We start from the raw sequence: 13689 nt of genomic DNA, 5'->3' as shown, positions 1-13689 counted from the left end.
CAGCTTCAGAATGACGAAAATAGTTTCTATCCGAAATACACATCAATACAGGTCTGTTGCAAATCTTGCATGTATTTCCTTGCCTATAGCTTAATTGACAATGCTATGTGTTTGTATACGTAATAAAATGATAAAATAACCTGTATAAGCAATCTCGCCTATGCATGTCGTGTAGAAAGGCATTCTAAGTATATTTCAAACATGCTACAACTATGCCTATCCGCCATATTTTGTTGTGATCACATGCGTGTAACTGTGCATTCTATTGGTTAAAATGGAGTTAGAGCAATTCTGGATTAAGTTAAATGGAGATAGAGCACTCCTTTACAAAGTCTAATGATGATCACATGATGTTAGTTTATGTGTATGATTGGTCAGAATAATTTTAAACATTACAGTGCTTTAAGTCCTGGAGATAGAGTACTTTAATCGTTACTGTTACATTCAAACAGAGGACATGGAGCAAAGTATTACGCAGGATCTTTCTCTATGACGTCAAATGATACGTTTTCTTGCTCCAGAACGATAGAGCTCGGCGAGACAAACAAAATGATGTAAAAATCTCATTTTTTCAAAAAATGGAGATAGAGCACTATAAGAATCAGGCGACGATACGCCGAGTATCATTACGGTCTGCTACCTTAAAAGGAATAACCTTGATTTTTCTACTGTCTGCTTTTCTTTTAATCATTCAAGATGCAAGTTAATGAAACTACACATTTATATGCTTTTCGCTGAGAAACATAACCCGATATGCAGATGATTCATGTTTATTCATCGGCACGTGTTTGAGATCATCAAACTCAATTTACGTTTTAACACAATTTACCTATATAGAAATCCTTTTGACTGGCCGTAAAAAGGCAGTATCTGGAGTCTTTCAGCTTGCTTCCTATTCATACCATGTAAGGTCGTGTATATGACTGTGGCCATCATAATAAATATATTTTCTTTTACATGCAACGTCTGTAGATATAGGACAGGTTTCCGCATCCTTCTTTAAGTTAATGAATTTTACTTTGGACATGGCTTATGCAAATCAGTTAGCCAAGCCATGTTAATTTTATTGTCATAGTTACACAACTGTGTCATAATTCTGTCAAAAGGTATGTTTTAAGACGAATGTAATAACTGATATGGTATAAATCATAACTCGACTTTAAAAATGGTACTGCGACACCGGCAATTTAAGATGGATGTCAGATAAGGTATAAGTCATTAGTGTATGACCCAGGGCTAGATGACATGGACGGTAGGTACTACCTCCCATGAACAAGCTCAGTCAAACCGAGGCTGCAACATTTTTATTTTTGTCCTTTGGGCGATCTGTGTAGTTTCCAATATTTCTATTCTATTTTAAATTTGTATAGACAAAGGTGTCACTGGCAAATCATTTTGCAAAAAGTATTTGAATTCATACAGTTTTAAGTACTTTACTTGCAGTTGGAGATACATGTATAATATCAAACGTTAAGTTGGGTATATTTTTGTTATGTTGTAGAATCGCATTTCATAGAAAAAGAGTGCTGGTTCTATTTAAAGGTTTTACCTTCTTCAAGGCTTTATCATTTAAAACCACACTGTTACTTGTTCAGGCACCTACTTTTGAATTTGAAAGTTCAAATTCCTACACACGATGTATACACTTATATAATGAAAGAAAGCTAATGTACATTTTGATATTTGAAAGTCGTTGGTTTTATCCCTTTGTGCACCTGTCCCGAGAGTACCTGGATATTGCTTCTACATTTAGCTGCAAACCTGCTATATATAGTATGTTGGTGTGACATAAACCCAAGCATAACTAAAACACATGACCGATGGCCGAGGTCAATATGTAATTGTTTTGGTGGCTGTTTCATGACATTGTACAAGCTGCTAGAGTCTAAAATAGAAAAAGTGGAAACTTCACAGGTCGCTCGACACGACAAAAACGAAAATGTTGCAGGCTCGGTTTGACTGAGCCTGTTCATGGACGGTAGTGGAAATGCATGCAACACTGGTTGATACAAAAATGTGTAAATATATCAATTTAAATTGACATGTTTATTCGGTTATTCTTAGTAACAGTACAAATCGTTACTCGTGGATATTTCACCAGTGACAGAGTCAGAACAGTTCAGTATCATAATATGGGTTTCTATTGTCCAGTTTGCCTGGCTATTGTATGGTACTCTCCACAGGTGATTCTTCACAGTCAGATTTCACTTATTCATTGAATATATAATAACGACAAATTATCGACTTTTTACGCAAAATATGATGGGAATATAACTGTGTGACTTCTAGAATCTAGTACTTTGTGTCAGATCAATTTCATTTTCACGTTATTGCTGTTAAATATTGTTCTGTCTTTCAACTAATCCTCCAGAAAATGTTGCATAGTATGGTTCGTGCATTTTGGTTACTTCTGACACCTTGGTGTCATTAATTACCCATACCTCATCTTCTTTATCAAGGTGAAGCATAACTGCCATTGTTCTTGTGTTAAATCCTTCGATACATTGTTCCCTACTCTTCACTTTTGCCTTGTCAACTGAATGAAACTTGTGTTTAAACTTTAACGTAGCCTTAAGTCTTTCGGTGCTTGTTATTGTAACAAAAAAGACATATACTCCTTTAAAGGGCGCAGTAAATCGCCCCGTTGTTACGTTGTAAGTATTATCATGATTTGTAACCACCGTGTCAAATATAATGGGATAATATGACGTCACTTTTGATAAGGAAATAGACAGGTGAGTGGAAAACGTTAATGTTAAAATGGTTGACGGGCGCAGACTTGAAGGCTTTCGAATGATGTCTACTTCATCTGTAAAAAATAAATAAAACGTAAATGTCTTCGTGGCATTAAAAATATATATTGGCACTGTATATTTTAGTTCTGTTGGTATATACCGGCATTTTAATAGAAACACAATGTCAAAATCATACATAAATATAAATCTGTAGATATTTTAAAAGGTCACAAATGCTTATAATTAGTGGGGTTTGTCGCTTATCAGCGTAGTGTGTCATTTATCAATAGAGTGTTTCACTGCAACTTTAACTGTAGACAAGTCCTCAATAACCACTTGATGGATTATCACCAATCTTGGTATGTAGTATCCGTAAAAAATCCTCTTCTATATTTGTTCAAATAGTTCCGCTTGACTGCTTTTAGGGGTCGCCAGTGCTCAAAATAGAAAGAAAAACCTTTAATTCCTTCTAATGAACTGCTAAATAGATCATCACCAAAGTTGGTCTGTTGCATTCTTGCAAGGTCGTCTCTCAAATGGTTTTGCTTGATGATTTTAGATGCCACAATAGCTTAAAACAGAACTACTTTTAAACGACTCCTTCTAAAGAACAGCTTGATAGATCATCACCAAACTTGGTCTGTTGTAACCTTGTAAGGTCTATTCTCAGATTTGTTTAAATGGGTACGCTTGACTGCTGATTTACGGGAGCACCAGAGCTAAGAAAAGAAAAACCTTTAATTGACTTTTTCATGAACTGCTGGATGGTTTATCACCAATTTTGGTCTGTCACATCCTTGTACAATTCTTTGCTGCATTTGTTCAAATGTTTGCGCTTGACTGATTTTATAAAGTCCCCAGAATTAAAAGTATAAATAACAACCTCATCATCACCAAACTTTGTCTGTAACATCATTGTAACATTTTCTTTCCATTGCAAATGTTTCCGTTTGATTTATATTAGGGTCCACCAGAGCTAAAATTAGAGGGAAAAAAACAATTTTAAACGACTTCTTTTCGTGAACCGCCTGGTGGAATGTCACTAAGCTAATTTTTGCACTTAAATGATTTTAATAGGCCGGCGGAGTTAACAGCAGAAAACAATCTCAAAATGTATTTCAGTTATGAACCACGTTATGGAACGTAACCAAACTTGGTCTATAGTAACCTTCTAAGGTAGTCTCTCAAATTTGTTCAGATGACTTCGCTTGTCAATGACTGCATTAAGGAGCTGTCAGGGCTAACAATAAAATCTTTTTAGCAACCTCTTCTCATGAGCCACTTGATAGATAGTCACCAGTCTTAAAAAGTAGCATCTATGTACGTCTGTCTCTCTCTCTCTCTCTCTTTCTCTCTCTCTCTCTCTCTCTCTCTCTCTCTCTCTCATTTTTTAAATAGTTCGTCATAAAATGATGGACCACAAGAGCTAGACATAAACACAAGCTAAACACAAGTTGATACAAATAAATAAAATCAAACAACTTCTTCACATGAACTTAGTTTGTAGCATGCTTGTAAGGTCCTCAGTTTGATTTAAATGGTTCTGCTTGACTGGATTTAGTGACCACCATAAGTAAAAATAAAAACAACCCTTTACAAAACCTCCCCTTGAACTGCTTGATGGATAACCACCTAAATAGGTCTGTAGCATATTTTCAAGTTCCACTCTCAAATGTATTCAAATAATTCCGCTGCACTAATTTTAGGGTCTGCAAGAGCTGTAAATATTTTAAAAACACAATTGATTTATTTATGCATTTAGCATGTCATACATATATTCGAAGTCGAATCGTCAGCTCCTGTTGAGCGATGTATCTCCACTTTGGCCCTCTTGATATATATTTAAACAATACCAAACAGGAAAACGTATGTGTGGGATATGTAAGTATTTAAGTGCAACACGCCTCATACCCCATACCATTGCTATGCTATTATACTACACAACAGATGAACTCCATGATCCGACAGAACCAGCAATAGCAACAATACTTAGTATGGCGCGGCTTACATACAGCTTTGTTAAGTTTTATAAACTCACTGACAAAACAAAAACAGATTAAAATAAAAAAAAAATATTTTCTTATTTAAACTATATAGTGATTTCAATACGTCAATATAAAGATCTATTTATATGAAGAATAGTTTAACATTGTAAATAAATCAGAACGATATATTTATGTGATTTGATATCTACCCTTTATTATCACAAAGCAGATACGCTACCTATCGCACTGCGGATCTAACTGTTCATTTATCAGGATTTACCAGACTACATAAATATTGCCCTCTGACTTTTAAGAAAATTTACGAGTATTTATCACACTAATACACTATGCAAAACCACAGTGTTAATATTTTCAACAAACTGCTTTGATTTATTTTAACATAGACAGTCTTGTTTCAATGGCGCTCAATTGGTTATTATATTAAGCCGCGTTGCAGTTTAATTGCACAATCTATGTAGCACAGACTCTCTGTTAAATTTAAAATATAATTATGTTCTAGACTTTCACCAGTATCCAATGAGATTCAAAACACATGCTAAAAAACTTGTGCACTAATAGGACTAGTGGTTATTGTTACAGCGTACAGCATGTTTGAAGAACTTACGTTGTGTAGATAAACGAAATCATATCGAAAAGGTCAAGATAAAATCTACATAATTCAAAATATAAATTAGGATTATATTGATAAAAAGCATCAAGACACAAGCACTTCAGTATGAAAGCTAACTGTGTTCGATTAGTGTAAAAGAAAAACATATAGTTACCAACAATACATACATTATACAAAACTAGTTAACAATTACTATATTACATACCATCTGCAGACGTTAGTTCCCCGCTTTCACTATCGGATAAATACTCTGTTAAATATTTCGAAAGCGACATCCTTGAAAATTATCTTTAAATTAACATTTGATACATGCGAGCACATCGGTGTATAACACTGCCAAACATGGACTTTCTTATCTTCAAGCACTTTATCTGTGTAACCTAATTTATGCGTTAGTGTGTTGCTTTATCTTCAGAGCAAGTGGGTATACACTGATGTATTACTCGTCTGTGTAAGTGTTATCTTAACTTCAGTATCAACTCCCTATTTATATCACCTGTCTATAGTTCGTACTATATAAACGGTTTGTATTCCACACATATTGACTGTGTTAATAATTCAGTTAAAATAATTTGTGAAAATTAATTTCTGATGTCAGGAAATTAAAAACGTATTGAACGAGGACTGCATTTTATCCATTTTATCAATTAATGTATCATGTATGTGTATATTACGGAAATAATTACAAAAATTGTGGAGGAATACAAAGGTGTGTTTTATAAACATATAATAAACCAACCAATTCTGAATATTGAGTTGAACCTTCATCCGGCTTTGATTACAAACGGGATTTCAAGTTTAAATCCTTAGTTAGGACAGCAACCTAAAAGTGTATGCCAATATCCTATAAACAATAATACAATGGATTTCGATTATAAGATCTAGTTTTGTATGAACTGACGTTACGCCAGGACAATTGCGATTCGATTTCCTAGCATTAAATCGTGGGTTAAGACTTCAAGTGACCCATCTGGACATTATTTCAGGCATGAGCAGTCACATGCAATGGACCACCGACCTTGATGGTTTTTGGTTATGAAAGAATTCTACACCTAATATCAAAGAGGTGAGGGACAAGTGATTCGAGGCAGCTACCTTGACCGCTCGGCAACTGAGCCCCATGACTATATATTTTCTGTTACTACATATTTATGATAGATAAATTATAATTTCGCTTGTTAAAGGTGAGGATGAAAATATCTGGATCAAGCGTTGAAGTTGCGGATGGAAATATCTGGCTCGAAGGTAACTGTTTAGGCCGTTACGAGGTACTGTCGAGCAAGATATTTCCATCCCCGCAATCAACTAGTGATAGTTTTTTTCTCTTGCAAACTATATTCTTCAATGAATAGAATAAATTAAATAAAAAGGACTGGTTTTCTTTTTTAAGCACTTCTTTGTTATAGCTGGCTATATATTTGCACATTCCTTCATAAATTACAGCACCAATTACGACCCAGAGTGCAAGACGACTTTTTCAAGCGCCAGTATAATCACGAGAAAATCAATCCTGGCTGGCATGCAAGAAAGCTTCACTTACGACGATTAGGTGTTACCTACTGTCGTTGAACTTTTATACAAACTCCTTCGGAAATGTTTCATATAAGAGACGAAAAGAGGATCACAGTGGATAAGTCCTCGAAAACTTAGCGGATTATTTGTCTGTGGGCTTTGGAAAACTCAACGTTTCATGTAAAACTATACAGACGGAACACATTCTTCACTAAAGCGTTCAGTTACTGCTCCGTACATACATATAAACACCGATATTTGTGAAAAACGTTGTAAAATCACGTGAGTTCTTTTCTAAATGAAAAAGCTCTCAGCTTACCATATGGCTTACACTTTGACAATTTATCACATTTCTACACGTAAAACATACATTATGGTCGGCCTTAATGGTTTTTACTTTGAAACATTATATAAGAAAATATAATATAATAAATAATATATATTTGTGCTGTATCACTAAGAATTTTGCTTATATTACGGCGGTATAACAACTGTTTGTTTCACGCTTAGACCGAAACATCTTCAAAGGTGGCACCTAGGCAAACAAAAAACATTTTTACGTCAGATGGGTTAACTGATTCTTATTTGTAGACAACACATTTAACGTTCGTTCAGATAACGCTACAGTTTCCCATAGACTCCCGCTCTATCCGCATTATCTCACGCTGATAAGGTGTCTACGATATAGAATATATTGGTTTCAGAAACAGAATAAAGATAAAAGAATCTCGAAAGATTGACACATATTTAATACAGTATAGAGTTACATTATCCGACGATCTTTGATCACTTTACACAAGATGCACGATTAGCTACAGTTTTAATACTTGATCTTGTAAAATAACTAAATCTATTAATAAAGGTGTTTCATATCCCCAATAAATTGCTTGTCTGAAAAGGCTGCACTCTCAATATACACACATGTGTTTAATTAATCTAATTTCTATTCACATCATGAAGTCAGAAATCTTTTGTATTGATAAAGATATTTGTTTGGCCAGGTTTACGAGTAAATTACGTAAACTCTGTGTCTAGATTGTTTCCATTTCAAAAATAATTTATCGTTATACTAGTATATATAAATACATTGAAAACCGAAATTTAATATGAATTCTGTTTAAATGCGAATTATCGTATGCCATGTTGATGCGGTTGTTAACATAATTCATACGAGTAAACGCCATTTAATATCATAGAGGAAATGCCGGAATTGCATACTTAAACCAAAACGTGCCGATAGCCAATACTAGTTTGCTTCCTTATTTTACTTCACTAGATGGAACTTTACAGTTGATAGAAGGTACGGCAAACGAAACAAGTAGAAAGATGTTTATTCAAGACGGTTCATGTGGTCTATGGTTCTTCCTTTTATATGCCTCTTTCTGTGACAAGTTACAGTACTAAAAGGAATCTATCAAAAGCTGCATGCCACCAGATTTATGTCAACTATAGTAGAAAGACATTTAAAAGTGATTCTATCTGTTTTAGGAACTTGTTATCTGCAATACCATTTTTGTCAAAGCATTTTTAAGCGTTTTACCCTATTGGAATTAAACAGAAAAATAGAATGAATTTAGCTGTACTGTGAATTATACACATTGAACTATCTATTCAAATAATACATGTTTATTATATTCGATCTCTTATATCAACTGCTTTATGTTTTCAAAAACAAATGAGTTTTTGATGTTGATCCAAAGTTGATCTGTGCCTTTAAAATAGCATTTGCTTGGAATGGAAGATTGCGTATTATTCCAAAAATGTAGGTCTTCGTACAAAGACTGATCCCTTCAAAATTCCTAATTTTAGTCCAAGGAAACGAGCTTGAAGATAAATTTTGTGGAACATAATGTGTCTTTATTCCTTGTGTAAATGGTCTAAACAAATTATATCCTGTGCTCACCCCCACTCCCGAACCATACGCCTTCCCCCACCCCGCTTCATATAAAATATATCTATGTTTTGTGATTCTTTAAAGTTTTACATAATCACTTTATAAGAACTTAATCTAATCCATGTGACAGCCCACACATTTTGTCTCGAACAAACTGGGAAGAAGACCTCTAGCCAATGATTTTTTGAAACAAAAAACTGTTTCTTAGTGGTGTCTTGTCCATTTAGAGAAAACAGTTTTCCGTAAGTAGCTTTTTATTTAAACACCAAAGTCGGCCCAAACTTTGATACCAGAAACCATCTGGAAAACCTTATTTAGCAGACCAATATCAGATATTCAACTGTGGCATAATGATGATTTGTACCCCAAGAAACGGTTATAAAATTAATGGAAAATATTAATCAATCTTTGTAGACTAGCAACGTTTTAGAAAACCAATTAGTTTTATTTAATTTAGTGAAAAATGGTGTTCAGATAATTTCATATTCTATACACTAAGCTCAAGACTGGAACCAACGTTTTACGGACTTTTTAATTGATTTAAGAAGAATATGTCCAAACACCGATATGCAGTTGGCATAATAGTAACGACGGGGACTAACTCAGACAAACTTCTAGAGTCTGAGTACACCAATAGAATATTTACTAGGTCGTTATTATACATAAAAGTACAGCGTATGTACATCTCTAAGGGAGAGGAGAATAACTTATCATGTCCGAGGCCATATGCGAAACAAGCCCAACTCAGAATTTGTCATTTCTTTTTTTCTGTATCCTTCCACTACAGTCTCTTTTCGTTACTTTTTTGTTTGTACCTACTTCCACTTTGCAATCTGGAGCTGCGTGCAAAATTTTAGGGATGTCAATGTATTTTATACAAAGGTAACATGTACACTTTAGTAATGTATTCAATCCGTTTAATTTACATAACTGTAACCTAACCTTTAACCGAGGTAAAGAATGACCATTTTTTGTAAAAATGTATCCTAATATATCACTTTAAAGTGGGATGACACTGTCAGATACTCTGAATATAGTACAGTAGTATAGTAGCTTGGATACAATGCTCTTTCATGACGGAACGACGATAGGTTGATTACAGAAACATAACAATAGCGAGACAAGAAACCTTTTCTTAACCAATATGGGTCATGTGATAAACGCTTAGATTTGATTACTATAAAAAGGAATAAGACTAAAAAGCGTGAAATTTACAAAATGTGTTCTTGAGAAAAATATACATTACATATTTCATTAGTGTAAACAAGGTTTATTCTAAATCACAAGAGATAATTCCAGTAACGTTATTATACCATTGTAGTTTATCAACCATTAGTAAGATAATGTATATGGTAAGGAGGATTATAGTTCAACTTCAGTTATGTAGATTATAAACCGTTTATGTATGACAGTTATTACTGAAAAGTGATTTTGCCAAATCAATGCATGATTAATGGCTAAGTGTTAATAAAATAGTAACAAGTGCACTATTGTACATATTGTTAAAATAAACTCACAAAGTGCTCTGTTTTTCAATTAATCCTCCTGAAAATGATGTATAATAGGGCTCGAACATTTGACTAACTTCTGACACCTTAGTACAGTTCAATACCCAAACCTTATCTCCTTTATCAAGATTGAGTACAACAGCCACAGTCCTTGTGTTATAGCCTTCAACTGAATGCTCAATTTCTTTTACTTTTGATTGAAAAACTGGTTTAAACCTGTGCATAAAACAAAGCGACGCTTTCAGTTTTTCGGTGCTGGTAATTGTAATAAAAAAGACATATATTCCTTTAAACGGTGATGTAAATCGTCCTGTCATCTCATTGTAAGAATTGCCATTATTCGCATCCACAATGTCAAAAATAATGGCACGATATGACATCACATTAGATAAAGGAGTTGACAAGTGAGCCGAGAAATCTAATGTAAAAATCGTAGACTTTGCCTGAATTGCAGGTTTCTGAATAATGTCTTCCTCCTCTGAAAATAAATTGTCAATAGTGAACTCATTATGGAATTTATGGAATACTGCATAAATGCATAATATATGACGGCTGATTGCAAACCAGTCAGAAAATATCAAATTATATATCAAACTTGGTTTTTATCGTTAACTACACTTCAAATACCACGTCCTATCTTACAAACTAAGTATATGGGACAAAGGCAAATTATATGGGACAAAAGTCGATTGCAGAGGAAATAAATCCTTTATAGCTGATGGATATAACTGCTTCAAATAAATAACTCGACCTCATTACAGGCATTCATTAAAACGTATTCCAATGACGTTTGCGAAATGAGTTGTCATTAATTAAAATAATAACTCAGTGCATGTTGGGAAAATAAGACACATTTGTTGAAAACCTTTTAAAACTAGTACTCTTAACAAATCAAGAATGGCATTTTTATTATATTGATTATTATACTGTTGAAATAACTGATGCTTAAAAAACAAAACTGATGGAGATAAAATGCTGTATACAAATAAATGCCCCATTCCACATTATTTAACAGTGCGTAAATTTTCGTGACTGACCTTAAACTAGTCGGAACGACTATCGTTATCATTCAGATTTTTTCTAACCGATGAAACAAGCATCGAAAAACAGAAAGGTTGATAATAATATTGTTTATAATTCAGCAACAACAGGTTCATCGATTAAAAGAGAAACTACATCAAATAACGCCATTTCAAATTAATGTTCAGAATCAGCTGCTTGTTAATATGAGAACATGGAAATATTAATTTTGCAGCAGATGCCGTGATACTATTATATAACACATATATAACGTACATCCGCAATTGAATACATTCTCTTAACACATAAAATTAACTTTAAGCTTCGTTATGGTTTTGTATGGAATGCTTAGCTTGATGCTACCCTTTTGAAGAATTGTAATTGTTTTCAAACGCATATATAGCAAAATATTTACAGAACAAATACAACAGTATACCTAATAAATCATAATTCGTCTGAAAATCAACTCTAAAATGAATGAATAATTTCCATGTTTACTATCCGTACCTGTTATATAACAGTAAACATTAATGACGCCAAGCAATTGAAATAATCTACGGAAAATAAACCCACTAGTCAAATACATGTTATTACAGCGAACAAATTAAATTACATACCATCTGTAGACGTTATTTCCCCGCTTTCAGTATCAGACATATAATCTCTTAAATAGTTTGAAAGCGACGTCCTTCTATACATTTTGTAAAATGATATATTTACATGAGCATATAAACTGTTTACGTAATATTATGCTGCTTCTAATTCTGTGAGTTTATACACTGTGTATGCACAGAGTATGTGTCTACGTGTCGGTATGTATTTATCGTTACTTGGTTCGCATTTACCACTGCTACAATATTTACGCTTTTAAACAAAGAAAATTGAATTTTGTATAGATAAACATCACTACAGCTTGTTATTAGGAAGTTAATTAGGATTTATGTTTTAAGCAATTTGTAAGCGGATGTTTGTTGAGAAGTAGAAAGAGCATCATTTATTGACAATGTATTAACGCCGTCTCAATTGTAATTACAACAGAGACATAGATTGAAATGTTTTGAAAATTCATTTGAGCACTATATCAATTATTTGAGGATTAACAAAAAATGACTTGTTAGACAATATTCACAGCTCGTGCCCTGTAAATGTTTTAGTTGATTCGGGAAGCTTTTGATAAAAAGAATAGTGAATGTACATGTGATCGGTGAATACGCAACCGGTGTTCATGGAATTTTGAATTATCATTGTTTTGCGATATTTTACTGTTCATTGCTTTATTGTTTTATTAGCATGATTTGAATATAAACTTATTTGTTTTGGTTGGACGGAGGGCAAATTCATTTATTACTGTGTTTGTCAGTGATCCTCCATGAAAATATGAGGGTCAGTATAATACTGACATGGGCGAGACATTAGCCGAGTCCCCATATTTATCAAACTGACTCCACATATTTCCGCAACAAAAATTATAATTCTTTTGTTTATTGTTTCCTTATTTATAGCCTAGATCGACATGAAAATATATTGATCCTCAACAAAAATAATGGGGGGGTGGAGGGGCGGGGGGGGGGGGGGGGCATCATGTGACAAGATTTTATGCAATGAAAATGCTAGAATCGTACGAGAGGTAAAATAAGACAAGGATTTCTCCGATTTATTAATAACAGTAAAGGAAATCATATATAGTTGTCTAATGACTTGAGATATTACTTACGAAGGTATGAAACTGATATTTCAAACAGGCTCGAGAAAGAGCTCTTGAATGCAAAATTAAATTTGTTAAAAAATATAATTTTATTACGAACAATAAAAACACAATGTTTTAAAAGTCTGACAAAACGCTATATGTCTGGATTATTGTATGTTTGCCTGAAGAAGTATTTTAACACGAAACGCGTTGCAAACTTGATTTCTCTTCTTTCTTTAACCATATTATATCATGGATGGATACAACTGGGCATCAAGTTTCTTAATAGCGTTTTAAATTGTCCTTATCGCAGAAGTTTGTAATAAAACACCAAAGACAAAGGTGTTCTTCAAATACACCTTTTTTTTTTCTTCAGCGGTTAGTTATTGGTGCCAATTTCATGATGTCATGTCTGAAAATGTATCAATAATATTGTTTCTACATGTTAAGAATCATTCATATAGTAGCATTTCAAGTTTCAATTTTAATTACGAAGAAGTAGTCTCACCAAGAATAAGATTTCATTTGCGTATTTAATCAATAAACCTCATCGAAGTATTAAAATAGTCAAGCTCTGAAAGTATGAAAATCTATCACAAAGTTTTAAATAAGCGTATTAAATCAATAAAGATATAAACCTCATCGAAGTATTAAAATGGTCAAGCTCTGGAAGTATGAAAATCTATCAAAAAGTTTTAAATAAGCGTATTAAATAAA

The 13689-nt window shown here is 33.4% G+C and overlaps 2 protein-coding genes across 2 annotated transcripts; both read right to left on the bottom strand.

The window, feature by feature from the left end:
- Positions 1–661: 661 nt before the first annotated feature.
- LOC123551080 (complement C1q tumor necrosis factor-related protein 6-like) lies at positions 662–5780 on the bottom strand. Its single transcript, XM_045339758.2, has 2 exons — positions 5557–5780; positions 662–2809 (listed from the first exon to the last, which is right to left on the bottom strand). The coding sequence occupies exons 1-2, from the start codon at positions 5624–5626 to the stop codon at positions 2337–2339; spliced, it is 543 nt and encodes a 180-aa protein (XP_045195693.1). The 5' UTR covers positions 5627–5780; the 3' UTR covers positions 662–2336.
- Positions 5781–9962: 4182 nt separating this feature from the next.
- On the bottom strand, positions 9963–12077 carry LOC123553227 (complement C1q tumor necrosis factor-related protein 3-like). The gene is made up of 2 exons (XM_045342973.2): positions 11903–12077; positions 9963–10743 (listed from the first exon to the last, which is right to left on the bottom strand). Exons 1-2 carry the CDS (start codon positions 11982–11984, stop codon positions 10271–10273), a joined length of 555 nt encoding a protein of 184 aa, XP_045198908.2. The 5' UTR covers positions 11985–12077; the 3' UTR covers positions 9963–10270.
- Positions 12078–13689: the final 1612 nt, after the last annotated feature.

This window comes from Mercenaria mercenaria, chromosome 4 (assembly GCF_021730395.1).
Source record: "Mercenaria mercenaria strain notata chromosome 4, MADL_Memer_1, whole genome shotgun sequence".
NCBI lineage: Eukaryota > Metazoa > Mollusca > Bivalvia > Venerida > Veneridae > Mercenaria > Mercenaria mercenaria.
Note: the sequence above shows the minus strand (reverse complement) of the source record. Positions and strands in the feature narration are given on the sequence as shown.